Genomic DNA, 21,754 nt, shown 5'->3' with positions numbered 1-21,754 from the left:
GTTTCTGGCCAAAACCTTTGATCTCGCTGGCAACCACTTCGGGGCTGCCGACTGAGCTCGCAGACTCGTAATCGCGACCTGCTCATATCGCACCCGGAACCTGCCAGACAAATCACAAAAGACGGTGCTGCGTTGCGCTGAGTCCTGCCTCCCTTGCATACATCCCGGATGCGCGCAATCTTATCGAAGTGACGTCGTCTGCACGAGACAAGCAGGAGCGGACTTTGATGTTTCCTTCTCACTACCTCTACGCGCAGCATAAGCGCACTTGATTAGGTCCGGCTAGGCTGGTGAAAAATTATATATTACCAGGAAAACAAGGTCAGGACTAAGGTGCATGGCCCCCTGACATTTCACTAAATATGGCTTTATTAAGCTATATAGAACGATGGCCACCTGCGTGTTCCTTTAAATTATAACAATTTGCGCACATCATATAGCCTTACCTTCTTTGTGCAAGTGGTATCTGTCCTTGAGCCAAAAATGTTTAGAAAAGCCATTACAAGTTCCTTTCCTTTGAAATCTGTTTATGTCTTGTCATCACAGTCACGTTTGCATAAAAAGATCGCAGTCACGTGGTTAGAAACCTACAAACGGCATGTTTATTTTGCATTTTTCAAAACGGGTCTTCAAAAGACGAGCCACCAGGAGATGACATGACCGCCAGAGAACCATCTTGAAACTTCATCAAAAGAAAAAAAAAAAAAAAATGTCCCAAGGCCGCTTTTCAATAGCCATAACGATCCTGAAAAAGACAAGACAAGTCCATTAGCATTTTGCAAGGGAGAAAATGAGAAGCAGCATGTCACGTGCAAACACTTCTGTTCCAAGCAAGTGAAAGTTCAAGGAAGAGGCTCTCCTTACCATGAGCAAGCTTCACTTTCTCTGTTAGTGATGTGCAGAGGAAAAGTAAGAAACAAGGCAAGCTTGTTAGTAAGTGATTCACGGGTGTGCAAAACAAACAAGTGCAAAGAGTCAGAACAATTGATAGGTAGTTAGTTGCAAGTGGTTTTTCCAAAACTCCACATCCATAAGTTACCACCTTCCTCTGCAGACTTGCTTTTAAGTCATTTTGAACTCCCTTTTGAGCACATATTAAACCCATTTTTAAGTATCCTTTAAAATTGAGTTCCTAATATACACTATTTTAGGACACTAGAGACAAATGACTGTAGATAAAAAAGCTATGTGCCTGCCGAAAAATACCAAATTATGATTCCTTACAAGGATTGCTTTTACTTTCAAAATTCTCATTCGATACAGGATAGTTCAGAAACAGAAAGCCATGCACTCAGATGCAGTGTGCAAAGTTTGGAAAGACTTTCGACAGCTGAAAATTCCTCACGGAATGCACGTCACATTGACAGGGCCAAGAAAAATAAAGAAACAGGCATTACTATTTCAATGCTGTAGCTGTCATAAGGCAATAGAGATAAAGTGGATAATGTTGCAATTATCTGAGGACAGCCAGCCCTTCCAGCTTCCACAAACATGCACACACACATACTTAATAATAACCTTATGTATGCTGCTACATAAGTGGGGTGTAACATCCCCAAGCAACTTGGGCTAAGAGGAACGCAATGGAGGACGGCTCCAAATTTGTTTAGGTCACCTGGGGGATCTTTAACATGCACTGACATCATGCAGAACACAGGCACATAAAGCACACTGAAATGCGGCATCTGCAGCCGGGTTCGGAACAAAGTACTTCGACTCAGTAGCCAGGAGCCCTAACCAATGAGCCATTGTGATGCGCGACTACTGCCATCTCCAAGATGCAGCAAAACTAAACATTTGTGCACCTGATTATTGGCTGACCATGTTTTGACACATAGTCATTTACTTGTTCTTTCTAAGCTCAGCGACAACGTGCTACTACAGTATGTGCTTTTTGTTAGTGTAGCCGTCCAGCGTAAGGTGCCCATTCAGACTTGTCAAAGACTAAGAAGGGTCTTCGGAACACACCGGACTGAGGCTGCAAGGCCGAATGAGCACTGAGACTCAACATCATGTGTCCAAAATATTTTCCAAGGAAGTGAGCTTCTTATGACTCAGCTTCCTCAGCAGCTCAGCTCTTATCTTCACTCAAAACACTCAAAAGCAGATAGTTGTCACCAGACTTCGACAAAACGACCAGTCTTGTAACCACCAGAGCAGCCTTACGCCACCAAATGCCCTAACCCTGCGACAAAGTGCTACTACAGTATGTGCTTTTTGTTAGTGTAGCCATCCAGCGTAAGGTGCCCATTCAGACTTGTCAAAGACTAAGAAGGGTCTTCGGAACACACCGGACTGAGGCTGCAAGGCCGAATGAGCACTGAGACTCAACATCATGTGTCCAAAATATTTTCCAAGGAAGTGAGCTTCTTATGCCTCAGCTTCCTCAGCAGCTCAGCTCTTATCTTCACTCAAAAGCAGATAGTTGTCACCAGACTTTGACAAAACGACCAGTCTTGTAACCACCAGAGCAGCCTTACCCCACCAAATGCCCTAACCCCACCTCTCCAGTTCACAAGTTTTTTTCATAGGAGTGCACAATCAATTGTCATATAACAAAACCGGTGTTTTCCTTTAACATACTGTATTGTCTCACATAATTTGCGTGCATTTTTTTTTTTTTTCAAACTGGGGGTTTTAAAAGCGGGGTTAGCAAATTACGCGCAGCTTGCACGACTGTGTCACAAAAACTCTGCAAAGGTGATGAAATGAAGTACATATCGCCGATGAATACCCCCCCCCCCCCCCCCCTTTCCCCAAAAAAGTGCTGCCCCTATTCCCCACTCTTTGTGATGTACTTCCTGGCAGGACGGCATGCTGGCTTGTGCACAGCCCAAAGCAATAAACATGTGACAATACAATCATAACGCCAGCAATCGGGGGCAAATGGAGAGAAAAAGATGTAAAACCTGTGCCGTTGCTAGCGGCTTTGCTGTCAAGCCGAAATCGGTTCAGTGGTATCGGATTTCGGCGTTATTGGCTCTTGCAACCATCTGTCCAGGAAACTGAAAGATCCTTTGAGATGGCAGGGTGACATGGGATTTGAACCCTCCAGGACCCAAGGAGTCAGATTACTACCTCTAGGCCAAATGGGCACATCTGCATGGCTTGGTTAGAGTAGGACACGTGTGTGTATATATATATATATATATACACACATATATATATATACATGTGTGTGTGTGTGTGTGTGTGTGTGTGTGTGTGTGTGTGTGTGTGTGTGTGTGTGTGTGTGTGTGTGTGTGTGTGTGTGTGTGTGTGTGTGTGTGTGTGTGTGTGTGTGTGTGTGTGTGTGTGTGTGTGTGTGTGTGTGTGTGTGTGTGTGTGTGTGTGTGTGTGTGTGTGTGTGTGTGTGTGTGTGTGTGTGTGTGTGTGTTCTTTTACACACTAGTGCGGTTCCTCAGAATGTGAGATATACTACCTCTAGGCCAAACGGGCACATCTGTATGGTTTGGTTACAGTGGAACTCTCTATATATATAGAGGTTGTTTTTCACACACTAGTGCGCTTCCTCCGAATGTGTTTGGCACTTGATATGCATATGCATATGCCTACAGTATACAGTTAGCTGCAAAATGAGAAAACTTTACTCCAGTACCTCTCTAGGTAGCAGGTTATTGTTCCACGTTGGACAATGCAGAGTAGTAGTATTGCCACAATGTTTTTACTGGCACCGCTATGTGGCGAGCTTGGGAGACTGGCACGCGCTCGTCTTCTTCGCTCGCGGTGCTCGTTCGCCAGTCAGTTAGCCAACCATGCCTTCTTTTGCCGGTGCTTTTGCGTAGGTGTAAGTAAACCTGCCTGTCCAGTTCTACTGGCTTCTGTGACATTTTTGGTGGAGGTAGCCAAAGGTGGTAAATTTCAGAACCCACCAGAAAATGCCATCTATTCACAAAGCTTCCATGTAAGCTGTACAGGATATTTCTATAAACTTTTACACCAGCCTTCACTAGTGTTGCAAAAGTCAATACAGCTCCTAGCAGAGAGTACATATTTTACACCCATGCACAAAGCAGCAAGAGAGTGACATATGGGGTAACACAGAACTGCCCATGGTGGCATGCCAGACTCACCTGGAGGGAGCTCATGACGCCGTTTGCAAGAGAGGAAAGGCGTGAGGCCACCTTGGTCACACCGTCCCGAACTCCTTCACGAATCTCATACAGGTTGGGTCCTGACAAGTTGCTCGAGTGCGCCACATTGCTCGAACCAGGTCCACCGCCAAAGTAGTCGGCGCTCGAGATGGATGATGAGCCTTCAAAGCGAGCGAGCTGGGTCCTCTTTTCAAACTGTGCCGACAGAAATGGGAGCAACGGCATTTGGGGGGTAATATAGAGCGCCTCTCCTGGTTTTACATGCGCAACTTGAGATTTGCTCGTATTAAAGAAACAAAACGTCAACCAAAACATCCGATGGGATTATGGTTGAAATGAAAAGATCTTGCCTCATATATAATACAGATTGAGCATTACGATATCCAAGAAATGGATATTTATAATAAAAAATTGCACCAGAACGAGTGAAGTGGTCTCTTGCGGCGAAACACTGCAATTATCGCAGTAGTAACCCACGTGACCACATCTCGGGGAAAACGTCTCTGGTTTTCGTAATTGCAATGTTCCCTATTCTTTGGATAGTGCTCACCTTGTCTTATTATATTTCGCGCTCTCTTCGGTGTGCCCGTCAGCAAAAACCAGCCTCCTTTCATATCGCCAGTTCTTTTAACATTTGTCACTAGATTGCGCCACAGTGATTTGAATTTGTTAGATGTAGCTGCGACTATTACGCACCAAAACTTCCACCAATGAGGCGTATGTTCCTGCACCGCAGTAGCCTTGAGTGCAGAAACTAAAACGAACGCTACTCTGTACTGAAAAAATGTCTAATTACTGTCTGGCGGGTGAGATCTACAGTGCGTTGCACAATTAGAGGCGCGATGCAGAATGCTTCTCCCAGCTAAAACGTAGAATCCTCGAAGTTTGAATTTTGCACAGAAATGGCATTTTGTCACTAGTATTTTTTAATACCAAATTTGTTTGGGGTACTTGCCTGATTCAATCAAAAGAGGTCAGATGTTACCATCGTATGCGGCGGCGATGACGTCAGACGAGCCGCTGCCCCAGCGATGGTACTGGTGGCGCCACCTCATGTTGCTTACAACTACTCAAACCTTCTGCCAAAAACGTTTGTCCCCTCTTTTCCTGTTATAGGGTTGTTATAAGCAGCAGAGGACACTGAATCCTGGGTATGCGGAGGAGTGCGGGACATATACTGGGATCGATACCCCGCACCTCCACCAAAATATGTCACGGACAACAGGGCTAGACGTGACTAAGACGACGGGACGAAGCTGTACCAGCAGGCAAAGTTCGACGCACAGCACGCGAGTCAACTTCAGTGTCCTCTTCTTCCAGGCGCATGCAAGAACATGGGGACACCAGGTGGCAGTATTAAAAAATACTAGCGACAAAATGCCATTTCTGTGCAAAATTTAAACTTCGAGGATTCCACTGTTTAGCTGGAAGAAGCATTCTACATCGCCCCTCTAATTGTGCAATACGCTATATATTAGCTTTTGGTACATAACTTTTGTCGACACGTAATCGTCACCGCGATCACTACTCATGGCTTTCAGAATTGGACTACATAAAAAGTGGCACGTGCCCTGATCGAAAAATTCTCTGTAAAATGTTTCTACACAATTTCTGACCAAACCTCTACGGAATTGACAGCTCGAGATGGGGACTTTGCACTGTATCGAAAAAAATTGGACGGCTAAAGTGCACCGTTCTGTCCCTTTAAGATCCACACATGCGAGGACTTACTTGGGCTAATCCAAGCTCATGCAGACAACATCCACGTTTCGACTCACTGGGACACATATATACTGGCTTACTTGGATTTGTTGACTTGCATTAGTACTGCACTGACCCCCTGACTAACCCAGTGGGCTCAGCAAAGCACAAGACACAATAGGTGAGCCCAATGCAACATGATGTAAAAGCAATTTTCACTCTGCAGCTGGTATTCATTATACAAACTACATAACAGTGTTGAGTAGGCATGCTATGTTGGCAGCATGCGTTCTAACTTTAAACACGTAACAGCTATAATAGCGGTCTATGAAGACTATTTTTCATACTGTGTAAGGGCAGGAATGCCACTTCACTGTGAGAGCAAATGTGATCACGCAGAGCTACTAAAATGTAAAGGCAATAACTAAAAGGAGAAATTGAGTATCGAGATTGAAGAAACAGTGGGGCCTTACGTCAGAGTCCCTGGAGCCTTGAAAGAACTGATCGGATGAGATTGCCTTGGCATTGCCAAACTTCTTGCGAGCTTCGTCTGTGGTTGGTCCCTGCTGAACCACATGCCGGCTGCGACCAGAACTGCGAGAGAAAACAAAATGAAGCACAGCTTTACGCCCGAGTAGTGACAGAGAAAGCTTGTAGAATGTCACCTAACGACAACGAATTCACAAAAAAAGAATAGAATGAACCCAAAACACAAGCACATAAGCCGCGTTGTCTTTTCAACATGCGACTGCCAGCTATAATCTGAATGCTTTTTGTATTGCGCTTGCTGCCTGCAAAGAAGTGCCCAAAGTTGTTACATAGTTGCAGTAGTTTCAGAAAACCAAGGAGTGCCGAGCCAAGGGCCAATGTTGGCCAAAAAAGAAAAAAGAGAGCCTGTAACTTACCATCATGCAGAAAGGTCTATGCCCTAAACAGCAGAATGTTGCTAGTATGCTCCTGTAGTACAACTTCCTGGTTTATAAGCTGGTATGGTATGGTACTGCATGTGATTTTCAACATCCCATCATCATCATCATCATCATCAGCCTGACTATACCCACAGCAGGGCAAAGGCCTCTCCCATATTTCTCCACTTAAACCAGTTCTGTGCTAGCTGCATCCACTTGACCCCTGCGAACTTCTTAACCTCATCCGCCCACCTAACTTTCTGCCGCCCCCTGCTACGCTTTCGTTCCCTTGGAATTCAATTTGTTACCCTAAGCGACCATCAGCTATCCTCTCTTCGCACTACATGTCCTGCCCATGTCCATTTCTTCTTCTTAATTTCCACTAGAATGTCAGTAACTTGAGTTATTTCTCTGACCCACTCTGCACGCTTCCTATCTCTTAATGTTACCCCTACCATTTTTCGTTCCATAGCCCTCTGGGTTGTCCTCAACTTAAGTGGAACTCTCTTGGTTAGCCTCCACGTTTCAGCCCCATAGGTCAGTACAGGTAAGATGCAACTGTTATATACTTTCCTCTTTAGCGATACCGGTAAGCTGCTAGTCATAATCTGCGAGTGCTTGCCCTGACATCGCACAGCACACGGACGCCACTCCATTTCTGTTTCGCCTCCAACGAAACGCAGCCGCCGAGGCCGGGATTCGATCCCGCTTCCTGAAGTTTCATTCAATTTAGTGACAATTTGCAAATGCAATAGTTTACAAGCATTTGAAAAATTCTTCAGGCGTTGTGCTAATGAGCACTGACAAGCACTTTTACAAGCAGCAAAAAGGAAGTGCGTACAATTGTCTTTCCACTTCATTCCAGAGTCCCTCTTTCTTTGTTTTTTTCAACCTTAATGCATAGGATACGTTTTCCCAGGTAACATTTTTCTTTCCTCCCCACCGAAAAGGAACTGCAGGTGGACAGAACAAGAACAAAGCACTAAATGACCATGAAAGGAGGCCTTCCAACCAATAACATCAACCTATTGTGATAACTTTGCACTTCCAAATGCCATGAGCTTTAAAGCGCTGCTAGCAAATGCCCACCACTTGGTGCAAGGTAAGTGACCATGACACCATGATAAAAGGCCAATGCCGATGGAGGCATTAAACAATTAATTTGCGAGTTGTACCCAACCACAGGGGAGTGCAGGTAATGCTCACCTGTCATCTCTGTCCGAGTTAGAAGTCAAGACTGTGTCCCAGGTAGAGGACGACGGTGCTGGGGTTGGCCTTGAAGATGGTCCATCATCGTACAGACTGTCTCCCGCACTGCTGCCATAGCCTCCTCCCCGCGAACCACCCGAAGAAAAGAAGCCCGTGCCACTCAAGAAGTCGTGGCTTGGCCGGTCTCCGCCAGCCGCCTGCGGAGTCTCTTGTGTGATGGTACGCATGTCTGCCAGGGCAGAGTGGGAAACTGTGGCGCGGCCGCTACCGCCCAGGCCCATGCCTAGTCGCTCAAGCTGTTGTGCCTTGCGAGGATCAACCTGGGTTGGAAGAGAACAGCGAGCTTAGCAGCTGTGTCGCTAACGACACTGTGTCGCAAGCTGCACAGTAATCTCCACGTGGTGTAACGTTGCACTACACTAGGCCACCATTTTATACCGGTGCACCTACTCTCACAACGCGCCCAGACATGCTGTGCTGCCGGCTCTCCATGACATCACCAATGCTAGGGACACGCCATTGTGGTGCACGGTTGCTAGGAACGCCGTGGCAACGTCGCAGAGGTGTCACCACATACCTCTCTCTATTTATGTTTTTGCTTGCTCCTCCTCGCCCTCTTTTGCTCTACTCATATTTTCTTTCAATTAATTGAAACGCGTTAATCACTTTTGACCGATCTCTCACCATTTATTAGCACTGTTTCATTGCGATGACGAAACACACGTCGTCTTCCAGTTGCGTGGTGTCTGTTTGGACATCGACATTAGCTCGCTCAGCTATTTCGACGTCCAATTGGCTTTTTTGGCTATAATTAGCTAATGACTCCACTTAAAACATACGATTTTCCAAAGAGATTCTTTGATCCTCTTTCGCATACAATTCTTTTTCAACTCTTTTCATGAAAAGTTCACCACAATTGCGATGACAAATACTGAAAACAAGCACCTTTGAACATAGGCACTTAATACTTACACGTAATAAGTGAAAAGCGAACAAGTTATGATCTAGGCTGCTTGTAAAATATAAAGGCAACAGCGAAGACTTTCTGCCTCTTTCAAAGTCTGAAAAAAAAAAAAGCAAAAGGCAATTATAACCCCAGTGCTATCATATGTGCTAATGTAAGAGTCAACTACCCATTTTGGTAACTGGTAACCAATAGTTCGGGCCAAAAAGAAGTACCCAAAAGAATTGTTTTAGGTGTGCATAATTCTTCTCAATTGATAATGATGCAAACCCCAAAATTGGACCCTGGTAACAAATTATTCAGAAAAGAAATAATAAAAGCCAGCTGTGCATAATTCTTCTCGCATGGTACGGTCTGCTGACAGCGAGTGATAACTGCCCGAGACACTCTGCACAACCAACGAATGCATTGGCCTGTGCTGTTGGAACTGCGAATGCGCGGTGCTTGTGGACTCCTCACACGTCTTGCGCGCTCAGCGTCCAAGTCAGAAGAGACAAAACAACGCTGCAACAACCCCCTGTAGCGCAAAAGACCAACTGGCGTGCACCCCCAGCTACTGGCGAGTTTCCTTGCTGCGACACACGCCGTCCATCCAGTCTGGACACCAGCAGAATCACAGTAGCACGTCAGTCACAGTTATGAGGTGCTGGTCCTCCATATTAACCTAGATCACTCAGCGTTCCTCAACACGTGTCGACATTGCACAGCACACGGCCATTTTTGTAATTTTGCCTACGGCCTCCATGACCTCCGAATCCAGAGCTAAATGCAAGCACCAAATAAACTGCTGCAAAAGGGCGAGCGTCACAGTTTCATAAAAGGCTTAACCTTGTAAGCAGTTTGCCAGTGCAAAACGAAGTCACTTACGCTGATTTCCGCTTATCCCTCGACAGAGAAGAATGCGAAAAAAATAGGCCCATTGAAGGCCACCTCACACTGATGACCATGGGCTGCACGGTTGAAATGCCACTTCAAACTGCTCGCTGATTCGTCACTGATGTCAGCTGAGCGCTAGACCTATGACGCTAAAGGCACGCGAGTGTCATGTCACACATGAATTGTGTGTTTGAAGGGTTTTGCCAGGGTTTCACTAATTCGTCGTAAAAGCATGGATGTTGCTGAATAATAAGGGGGACATGTAAATGAGGCTCCTCTGCAGTTGAAAAAATGCTAAGGAAAAATGATGGCCTTGTGTAAGAGCCACACCCCGACAGAAACCACAAGAAAAAAAGTGCGACCCTTAAGTAAGTATTATATGATAAATCCTTGTCACACCCGAGTAAAGATTTGATGTTTCAGCACTAATAAAAGTATACTTATCACCTTTGAATGCTCTCATGAATATAGACTAGAAATTTTGTAGCTGTATGTCCCAAGTTCTTCCTCTGGGATCTATAACTCCGTGCACCACACAGCGGCTCCCCGTGCTTTTAAAAAAATTCAGCAAAATCTTACAACACATACTTTGTAATATACAGATACAGCGAAATGAAAGTTTAAATAAAAATTAGAAATCATTTGTTATGACTTACCTGCTTGTTGCGGATGTCCTTGTCCAGGTCTCTATACGCCAGTCGCATTGAGGCCAGCTGCCTCGCGGCCTCTTCAGAGTCCACAGATGAAGCTGCTTGCTTGGCACTGGCTTGACTTGCAATGGCCGCACGCATCTCATCGGCCTTCTGAGCCTCCCGCTCAATGTCTTGAAAGTTGGCGCTCACCTGCAAGAGCGCAACGCAGACCACACGCTTACTTCAAAATAAACAAAAGGAAAGAGGACAAAAAAGGACACAGGGAACATGACTCCCCTCTGAACAAAGACTTGCACCAACAATGGGGTAATTTGGGAGAGATGCAGATGCATAAAAAAAGAGCCAAGTGAAAGACCTAATACAATGCTTGTCTTTCACATTTAGTATATGAAAAATAAAAAAACATGACAGAAATTTTGATATTCATTAGCTACATTTCACCAAGGAAAGCAGCCTCTGTTCGCAAAAGAAAACTTTACTATGGTGGGGTACAAGCTCAGTTTTAAAATCAGTTGAAGCACAGCAATGAAAAACAAATTAATGCAGCTAGCTGCAAATGCACAAGAGTATGCGGCATGTTTGTGGAAGTTTGTGCGTGCTTTTTTGTGTGCGAGGGCACACTGACCTCCTATGTAATAATAGCACAGTGGTTGGCTCGTTTGGATGCATTACACATCATGTTGAGCAACACATGAACTTTCAGTTCCTGCAATCCTCCAGTATAAAGAAAGAAAATGACAACTTTGAGAGCACTGCAGAAATGCAAAAACATGTGTTTTGGTCGCTATTTAGTAGCTCCTAGAATGTCATGACAGCAATTTTGAGAGTCATGCCTAGATGCTAGTTATGGTCATGACTGACTTGCAAAAGTCATGGATGCCATAGTCATGCACATTCAATCTCCAATCCGATTGGCTCATGAGAAGTGACTGTAACTCATGAGTAAACTATAATGACTCACACAACATGACATTTGTACTAAACCACTTGTCATTACATACACATTCATGACTACCAGTCTTATCTCAATGTGATGTCATATCACATTTTACTTTTTTCTTCCATGTTTTAAGGCGAAAGCTTTTCCTGGCTGATGGTCAATGTCGCATGTGCAAGATATGTTTGCGAGATGTGTTCTCCTTGTCCAGCGTTCCTGCCATCCGCAGTCCCAGACTTGAATACATGCCAAGGAAGCAACAGGAACGACAGTGTACCATCCAAACTCACACTTGCCGGAGAAAGTGTGACAGATACTGCACCTTTTCTTTCCTGTAAACCAATTATAATTATATATAGCACTGCAACAAACATGTGGTAAGGAAAAGAAATTTCCACCGTGCGGCACAAGCCCCAGCCTTGCTAGCAAAAGTTCCACAAGGGACGCGCGAAATACCGTGTGCAGCAGCGTCGCTCAGGCTTTCGCATTTCTCCAGTGCAGATTCTGCAGTGCTCCCTGAATTTTTCTGCGGACATGTTTTCACAAAAATAGCCAAGTAAGGCGTTTGCCTTAACAAGGGAGCTAAAATTAATAAGGCCACACCCGAAATTTACACCCGCGCCGTAACAGGCAGCAGCCAGCGTCGGCCACAGTACACTAATGACCATGCTTAATGAGCAGCACTGAAGAATCGGATAATGCACACATCTGAACTACAACTTCTTTAGTTTAGACACTAGCAAAGTACCCCAGAGTTTCCTCGCTCAAGAAAAAAAAAAAAAAATGTGGGTTTAAACCTGTCGAGCCATGGGTTGGGATCAAAAGGAACTGTTCAGCAAAGCTCAGAAGCTGCAGGGCTCTAGTACTGTGACGTAGCAACTGACCTCGCAGAACAAGAACAGCCTGCTGCTTACCCCTGAAAGCCAATGACAAAAAAAAAAAAAAATGGCAACATTACAGCTGGCTAGCTTTGGCACACACAGGGAGCTTCAACTGCAACACCATGGCTATTTGCACATTGTTCATATCTCGTATGGGCAACGGCTCAAAATCACGCACCTTCTGTGCTCCCAGACCCTTGCCCGGCTTGCGCTGCGGCTTTTTGGCTGAAGAAGAAGACGAAGACGCGGTCAATGCACTGCCGGCAAGGGAGGGCGTCACTTGGATGGGCTCCGCAGGCGGTGGATGAAAGAGGGCGGCACTTGGCTCGCACAGCGGAGCGTCACTGGCTGTCTGCTGTGCTGCCAGGGCTTCTTCGTGGGCTCGGAAGAAGTCGTCCTCCTTGCTATCGGGGCTCCCCACAGGGCTCTCATGATGGTCCATCAAGGGCTGCACGATCGCACATACATTTTCGGTCTTTTATTTGAAAAACGCTACTACCCTCTTTTTGAGGCTGTCACTGGTTCAGGGGTAACGAAATGGTCGTTTTATAGCAACGAAAACGATCCAAAAGTACAAAGAATAAAAGAATAAGCACAGAGTGACAATTATCTGCAACATTTTAAAAGCTGAATTAGAAACCTTGCAAAATATAATATGTGTGCAGCATTGTGCAGAAAAAGCCAGGTTATGGTGGTTCATTTGAACAGCTGTGAGAGGTTAGAAAGAAAACTGCTCAGAGATTCAAAATTTACAAAATTATCGGGCAACATGTTCCATTCTCTGATAATATGCACAAAAAAAGAAAAAGCAAAAGTTCCTTGAATGTTTCAACCTGGTGCTTGCGGTAGTGTAAAAGTGCCATGTCACAGAAAAGCCAGTGTCATCGTGTACGCTAATGAAGAGCTGTGTCATTAGAAAGGAAATTCTCGGTCTGAACAGCTGGGGTTAAGGTGAAGCTTGGACGTCCCCCCAATTTTAGTTGAAGCTACTAAGTAAAGCATGAAATCTATATTTAGCACACCAATTACGATAAAAGAAAAACAAGTTTTAGGTGCGAGATTCGGATGTGGCAACTAATAATGGTGAGACTAGCTTTGTTTAAGAATTCAGTTGGCGAGTCATTACACCAATAATTATTCAAAAAAACCTAACTGCTCTTTACTGAAGACTCTTTAGCTATGCACTGCTGTATGTACGGAAACCAGCACAGGCTGCTGTACTCAAAAATAAAATGGGCATGAGAACAGTACACCAGTAAACAGTTTTGAACGGTCACGACTTGTGTTATTCTGGCATCACTGGAATGAAATATAATGCTAATACACCTAATCTCAAACAGATGATGATCACTTGGGTTTCAATGTTATAACCTTTAAGTAATACCACACGTGATGCGCACTTCGTGTAAGCCGCTAACAACAAATCAAGCCCGCTTGCGCTGATCATGTCCTAGCGGCAAAGAAGCTACTTTTACCGAAAAAGAAGCTTTGCTAAAAATTAAAAAAAAAAAAAAAAAGAGATGGGCTGACAGAGGCCACAGAGTCTAGGCTGCGATGCCATTTGCTTCAAAATAGTGATGACCGAGTCCTTTTCAGTATGGGCGTCACAAGCTCGATTCAAGCTGCGGGAAGATATTTATATGCGATTTTCCATAGGTCCATAAGTTGGGCTACATGCGCAAGCACAGGTCCGGCAGTCCCATTCTAAAAGCCTGCCATGCTGGTCACTTTTTCTGGTGCCTGCTGCGATTCCCGACACTATCTATATTGCTGCCAGAAAAATGCCAACATAACCAGAAAGTGCTACAAAAGTTTTACTTGCAACGAAAGTTGGATGGAACTGCATTCAGCGCACAGTTTGATCCTTCTTAAACCGACACGTACCGGACAGCAGTTTTTCTCTTTTACATGAGAGGTCTCCTATAAGTGGGGTCAACTGCCTTCATTATTTACAGATGTGCTCCTGCTCTGACACTGGCACCCAATACAAGAGAAGTCATGAAGCATGTTCCTCTTGTTTTTAACTGCAGATATAGCAGTCTGATTAATTTTGTTGGATTGATGCATGACGTTCCAGAGATCTGTTCATGACTTCCAGTTGCACACATGCTGCTAAGGCTATTTAAAAAAAAAAAAAAGAAAAGAAAGCAACCTTGGCATTTGGTGGCACACAGTCCCAAGTAAGTAGACAACATTCAGATGAAGTGCCAAAAGTGCTTCTGAGGCTTGATTTGTCACCAGGCAGCACTCCATATTGTTTTCCGTTTCTCGTATTGTTTTCATGCGCTGGTTGCCACGTACCACTTTACCAAGCCCTTCAGCAGGATGAAAATTTCGCAAGCACCCTTCCACAGTATTTTACAAACCCATTTTCAACAAACGGAGCAGATTTCGTTATATCGAGTGTATTGCCTTACCTGTTCTATTTTGGGTTTTATCCAATTTCGGCTTCTGTTCTATGGATTGTGCCTGTAGTTTTGTCTTTGCCTAGAGCCCTAGACTTTACTATTGGCTTGTCCGGTTACGCGAACAAAGCATGCATATAGACGGCCCTAAAACAAACTTCTTTTTTTCGACACGGATGCTTCAAGCATGACTCTCGGCTCCCCTTTTCCACGGCCGGCTCAGCCGACACAACAGATTTGTTACTTTAACTCACTTAACTGAAAGTCTCGATTTCTGGGATCCACTTTTTGGTCCTGTCAACTTCAAGTATACCCCTTAATTCAAACTCTGCACGAATCGAACAGATCCCCTTCAAGAGCCATTGTTGAGAGTCGAATGTAATGTTGAAAGCATTGCGGATAAGCACTCACATTGGTCCCATAGATGCGCATTGCTGTGGCTGCCTGCTGGTGGATCTTCTCCCGGTACAGCTGTGCTGCACGGCTGTTGTACTTTTGCTGCGCATCCGTGCTCGTGCAACTGTGCTGCTGGAAGAACGACACCTGCACGCACGCAATAAGAAGTGGTCAGGGTGGAACATGTGCACGTGCTATGAATTTTTTTTTCCCTTACCATTTTTTTTTTCTTTTTTTTTAAGCGCCATTCGGGGCACTGTGTGCCGCTTGCTTTTTATTGTGCTTAATCTGTGTGTGTACCATTGTGCTTTAATCTGTGTCGCGTATTTCTTTTTCTTAATGATTTCCGCGTCATACTATTTTGTTTGTTCATATATTAATTACCTCTGTATTTTTTGCCTGTTTCCTTACATTTTATGTATATATTGCACTGTATAGATTTTATGTCCCCCTTACACAATGCCTAATGGGCCTGTAAGGTATTTTCAAATAAATAAATAAATAAACAGCAGTGCACAAAAGCAAATAAAGACGCAGCAATGCATGAAGGCAAATGAAGACGTAGCAATGCACGATGGCGAATGAAGACGAAGCAATGCACAAAGGCGAATGAAGACGTAGCAATGCACACAAGCAAATGAAGATGCAGCAATGCACAAAGGTGACACAGCAATGAAGGCCAGAATCCAACGCAAGTGGCTTGGGAGTGCCGTGCCAAACTATGCTACTATCATCCGCAGCAAATTACCCTTCCAGCTGGTACAGCTGGTACCGGCGACTGGAGCAAGTAGACTATAAAGGACTGCACACTTTGCAAGGGACGGCTGATTATCTGGTGTTGTCAACGTACCAACAATTATGGTTCTCCTCTCTATGGCATGTCAGTTTGCCTTTTAACAAAACTCACAATTCGCTGAAAAAATAATTTTCTGCCTCGATGAGCCAAATCCGGGAATAAAGTCTGCGTTTCGATGGAGGCGAAACGAAGAGGCATCTGTGTGCTGTGCGATGCCAGCGCACGTTAAAGATCCCCAGGTGGTCGAAATTACTCCATAGCCCTCCTACTACGGCTCCTCTTTCTCTCTATCCACTTTTACTCCCACCTTCCTCCCTTCCCTTACGGCGTGGTTCAGGTGTCTGCAGAAACAACTGCGACAGATACTACCCCTTTCCCTTCCTGTGAACCAATTATTATTATTAGGGAACGGAATAAAAGCTGCTATTTACGATGACAGTAAATTTTTCACCTATGATAACTTATTTGACAAAGACAGCCGGTATAGCAGATGACAGCATAAAAATGTTCCCAACCACTGTAACACCTGCTGGTTCGTTAGCTGGTAAAGTAAAGAAACATATTGCAGCCACAGATGTGGAACCAAAGCCCTTTATGAACTACCTTTTAAACCTTCAAAAAGTGAAAAAAAAAAAATAAAAAGATCATAATAATAATCTAGTAGAAGCAAGGTAAAAGCCCACTACAGGTTTGGAGAAAGTGCAGTACAGTCGTGCCTCATTTGTATGACCCCCGTTAATATGAACGACTTGAATTATGGACTGTTCTTCTGGGAACCAAGCTTTTTCCATGCATTTACATCTCGTTAATATGGAAACACGATGTTCGGACAATGGACAAGGAGAAAATGCACAAATACCATTAGGATCTATGTATTTTTGTCGTGTCGATATGGACAGTCATGAAAACCAAATCTTTACACTGCTTCAATGATAATTTCTCTTCTAGATTTTGTTGACAGACACCACATGAATGTAGTGCCAATGACTGACTGATTGCCCTTTTCACTTATGGTTTCATATTTTACGCTGCGAAGTTGTGCAGTCGATGCACGTTACGATTTTTTTGTGTTGCATGAATTCACTTGAACAAAACTCTGACAGCAGCTTGCGCCTTGTAGAAAGTAGGATTCAGTAACTTTCAGCCGACTAAATGCTGATATGTAGCAGGGGTGTGTGGGAGATGAAAAGTAGAAGTGAAGTAAATTATTAATGAAACGTCATCGAGAACAATACGCAAGTGCATCACAATACTTTCAATTGCATTGAATTTGATGTATAACAATCACTCGGCTAATGTTCTTGTAGCTCCTAATGCCAACTTCGCTGGGCTACATTATGCTCTAAAGTAGACATTATCCTTAGTATTTTAGTTGTTTTTTTCAGAAAAAAAAACTCATTTGTTATTACAGACGTCTTGCTTTATGGGCGGTTTTGTGTGGAAACCGTATTAACGAGCCACAACTATATCATCAACTACGACCAAGGTGCAGTAAGCAAAGAGGTCATTCTCAGCAGCCTGCAGATCACACCTGTAGCATATACTAAATCTCAGAAAAAGAAAATAAATTTTCTTCCATGGAAAGCCAGCTCTGGTTTTCATCAGCGATTGAATGAAGACTCCTGGGCTGTTATACATGGACATGTGGAACCTGTCATACTTTTTTTTCCCAATTTGACAGCATTTCTAAGCTTTGTCAAAAGGTGTCCTAAAACCCTGATGCCGGCCCTTCTCTTGCATTTCTTGAAATTGTGCATGGATTCTGCTCAACCAAGACGGCACCCTTAATGTCGATGAAAATAACACGCCGCCAAAGGGCAATCTTGTGCAATATGTTCGTGAACCCTGTGACTGAAACGAGAACGGGAGATATGGCACCATGTTGTACAATTGATCGGCTAAGAGCCAAGAAAATTTGCAGGACACATTTGGCTTAAAAAAAGTGGAAGGCAAAACTACGCTACGGCACTTCTGAACAGATGCAGTTTGAGGGCCACCTCCCTCCGCCAAAAAATCAAAATATTTGCATAAAGATTACAGATAAAAGAAGTCAGTTATTTAGGCATGGATGACCTCTCCGTGTTTAAAAAGTTCGCCTTTGATGAGCTGCTACAGATACCATTTACATACAGCTTCAAAATTTGATGGTATATGATACTCAAAAAATGTTATTTCATGGCGTTCAGAATGCATTACTCGATACTTAACAGTGCATTTTGTAATCTGTGTGATCACTGTTTTTACACGGCTTTTCCAAGAAGTATGTGCAGGCAGCAATAAAATTGCCTTTTTTTTTTTTTTGCTAACAATGCACTTTAAAAACGTTTGGCTTTGGACGTACCATGGGCTTTATTTTTTTGCTATCTGCTAACATTCACGTGCCCACCCTCAGCTTCAAAGGGTTCCAATAAATGGTCGCCGAATGAAGTTAGCTGCAAGCATGACATACAGCACAAGACTGAAACAAATGCTTCATTTATTTTAGACTGCCTGATTTGGCTGCTAAGAACTCGTTTCTTCACAGCTTCTATTTTGCCTGCACTTGTAAGCCGAAAATTTACATTTGCGGCATCAATCCTTGTCACCTTGCTCGTGGTCCGGTCCAGATGACCCGAATTAACCACCCACTATTTTCCCGTCAAGTTCCATGCATGCACACTAAAGCCGTGGCGCTCTAATTAGAGAGGTTGGTTGGTGGTGTACCGCATTGGCGTTGCCGCCCACTTGCATGGAGCGGAGCTGCAGCCAGGTCCAGCTAGTGTCCAACTGGGTGGAGCGCACAAAGGAGAGGTGCACACCCAGAGACCGGTGAACGGCCGAGCAGTCCATGCAGATGAACACCCCATAGGTGACGCTGGACCAGGTCGGGTTCTTGGCGCCACAGTCAAAGCACACCTGCAAACAAAGCACAACACTAAGTGGTCTTCCCCAGTCACAGTTTCCCAGCAATAGCTGTGTCATGAAGGTTTCCCAATGCTTACAATATCAGAGCTACAGTAGTACATGTGAGGAGTGCCTAAGGTGATGATTTATTCATAGCAGGGAACACGAAGAAACTGCACACAAGACACTGCACCAGAATGCTATTCTACATCGCATGCTTCACTTTTTTTATTTTTTCAAAGGCATGGTACTCTCAGAACCAAACCTGCTGTTAACCAAAATGCAATGACATTATTACCCCGAGGACATATGTGCTGCCTGTGGAGTCAGAGTGGAAAGCATGGAAGAAACAGTGTTGAGGTGCCCAAAACTTTGGCCTGCCCTTGCAGAAGAAAAAGTGGCTGATATAGAGGGGGTGCTAGTATTTGCCCAGGAATACAGATAGATTAGAAATGTGCTGGTATAACAAAGGGGAGGCTGAGAGAATGGTGGAATTAGGCAAGGAAGCGGCAAAATTCTGGAAAAGACCAGCAGATTAAATATGGTAAGGGGAGGTGAGGTTAGTGTTAAAAAAAAAGGGAAAAGGGAGATTTTAGGGTAAACAGTGCAAGCTGCCACCAGATACAAAAGGTAGGGACAGTAACATCCACCCGTCCGTCATGTGGCCACCACCCGACGAACGGGGAACAAAGCACAGCTCGCTGCAAGTCACATCTGGTAGCCAACGAGAATGCGCTACATCTGGTTATAAGACAAAGAGGGAGGCTTGTGAGCATAGCCTTGTAAGAAGGAAAGAGTTCAAAGCTAGTGCTCTAACTTCTACACTCTGGTGAGGGGGGAGAGCTTAATAGATGAATACCTGCTATAAGCAGTCTATGGTTATCAACTTAATACAGTGCTCACAACCTGTACTTTGAAGGAGCTCGCTTCTGGTAATGCAAGTTTTCTCGAAAAACAATAAAAAATTAGAAGACAGAATTCAGGATATAGGTCTGTCACCACTGTTCCGAAACAATTAGTGTTTACCGTTCACATGTCACTGTTTATACTGCCCGCCCTCGACCTGCTTAGCAAACTATGCGCTGTACACTGGCAAAGCAAATAAATGTTTCAAGTCATGGCATAAGTATATACTCTTAAATATCACTCCATATAAGTTATAGCTGAAAGAGGCAGATGTCATGGTTATCAGTGACTAATGCTGCGAGCAATTTTTAGACAATATACAGTTAGCATGGAGTGAGCTGCTGCTGACCGCCACCTGTTGCTTCCATCGAAGAATTAAGGTCAGCCCTAAGAAGAACAACAAAGAAAAACCACCGAAAACTACTCAGACAAGCACCTGTGGATCATTTCTACTAATCCCTACTTACCAACTGTAAAAGGAAACTACTTACAGTTGCTGACTTAACTGCATGCTCTCAGTTTGCTGTCATGCTATGAATATGTGTGGGGCAACGTGAATGTGCACGTCTTCAGAGCTGTGACCTCATCGTCAACTTTATCAAGTTTCAAAATCTCTGTTGAAACAGCTAAGTAAAAAAAAAAAAAAGAAAAAGAAAATGCTGATACTGGTGGCTGTATTTACACCTCAATAAAAACAAGCTAACTGCAGCAATTCCAAGCAATCACACCATCTTCGAGCTGTAATCTTGTTGATCGCGTGTGCCCTATAGCAACCAAAAAGATCGCGCAGTGCTTCAAAGTAAACTCGGATAACCGTGCCACCAAAAGTCCCTTCGTCAAAAACACTTCATTTCACGCTCCTTCGTCAAAAACGCTTAGTTATTTCATTTATCAGCGCTAAACTCACGGTTAACTGTTAAATGCCTTTTTTTTTTTTTTCTATCTGTCTTCAAGATCACAGACAACGTTGCGCATTCAATACTGCTAACCTCCTACAGTACCAACTCAGAAATGCTTCCTCTATTCAAGCAACACACTGACGCAGTAGTTTCTTTTGAATAACAAGCGAGAAAGCCTGACACTCAAATAAAACGAGCCACCAATGAGAGCTAGGACCTTCAGCGAAAAGGAAGTAGCCGCACAAGGTGCGGGTAAGGTGCGGGTACACCCAAATTTTGACTCGAAATTCCTGCAAGCGATAGCTGCATGGCACTTCTATGTAATTTGAGGCGCCATACATTGCAGTTGAGAGAGAAGCAGGATGAACCGCCGCCGGCTCTGCGCCAGATGATGACACAGATACTAAACTCAACCTTTGCGGGATAAGCATATGGTGACCAAGCGACACTTCGCACGACTTTGCACCCTACGAAACCGCGTTGCGGATAACGCTTTTCAATCAAACACTGAAACGCAGTCTTAGAAGACAGGTAGACGGCGCGACGTGAAGGAACGCCACAGCGGTGACTGTGCGACGTGTTCTTCCGAAGTTCAGGCACAGATGACACTCGGGCGAGCCGAGACCGCAACCTGGGCGGCGCGAAGCCCCGACATCGATGGCGGCTCACGTAGCTGCTCTAATACAAACCTCGCCGGACACGCTAAAGCACCTGTTCAGTGTACTTTACTCACCTTGTTCGCTGGTATTGACCGGAGTCGTTTAAAAATCGTCGTAATATCAGATTTGCTCGGTACCTGATCTGCCATGTTGGCCTATTGCGCGTGGTGGCCAGACAAGTCGAACAGGAACCCGTCGAGTTCAGCAGGAGGGGTGACAGGTTATTTTGCTTGTTTGTTCGTTCGCCACGCAACTTGCTGGAGCACTGCGCACATGCAATCGTCTCATCTCAATTTCTTGCGAGAGACACGGCAGCAACGGTTATGTGAAGCGCAATCGGTCCATTAAAACCTGTGATTTTGCGTACGTCTTTCCTTTGCTCCCTTCCAACCATCGCACCGCTAAACAAACCGAAACCAAGTGAAAAATATAAAAGAAAGGAAATAAACCTATTCTAGCTACCTTCCTTGTAGAGCCTAACAGGCTGTTGCAATTAAATAAGTGCGAGAAAGAAACGGACGTATCTAGTATAGGAACAATAGCAGGAATGTTTCCACAGATGATGACATGGCCGATGACGATGCACG

The 21,754-nt window shown here is 44.4% G+C and overlaps 1 protein-coding gene across 2 annotated transcripts; it reads right to left on the bottom strand.

The window, feature by feature from the left end:
- Window positions 1-579: 579 nt before the first annotated feature.
- ArfGAP3 (ADP-ribosylation factor GTPase activating protein 3) lies at window positions 580-21,392 on the bottom strand. Of its 2 annotated transcripts, XM_084584512.1 has the most exons (10): window positions 21,242-21,392; window positions 18,524-18,715; window positions 15,040-15,171; window positions 12,402-12,671; window positions 10,409-10,594; window positions 7,910-8,232; window positions 6,269-6,389; window positions 4,074-4,289; window positions 865-885; window positions 580-745 (listed from the first exon to the last, which is right to left on the bottom strand). In XM_084584512.1, exons 1-9 carry the CDS (start codon window positions 21,314-21,316, stop codon window positions 877-879), a joined length of 1,524 nt encoding a protein of 507 aa, XP_084440638.1. In that variant the 5' UTR covers window positions 21,317-21,392; the 3' UTR covers window positions 580-745; window positions 865-876. The 2 variants fall into 2 exon arrangements, with proteins under 2 accessions (XP_084440638.1, XP_084440637.1); XM_084584511.1 differs by lacking the exon at window positions 865-885.
- Between the last annotated feature and the right edge of the window lie 362 nt (window positions 21,393-21,754).

The sequence above is a fragment of the Amblyomma maculatum genome, chromosome 11, assembly GCF_055883805.1.
Source record: "Amblyomma maculatum isolate TAMU_Amacu chromosome 11, ASM5588380v1, whole genome shotgun sequence".
NCBI lineage: Eukaryota > Metazoa > Arthropoda > Arachnida > Ixodida > Ixodidae > Amblyomma > Amblyomma maculatum.
Note: the sequence above shows the minus strand (reverse complement) of the source record. Positions and strands in the feature narration are given on the sequence as shown.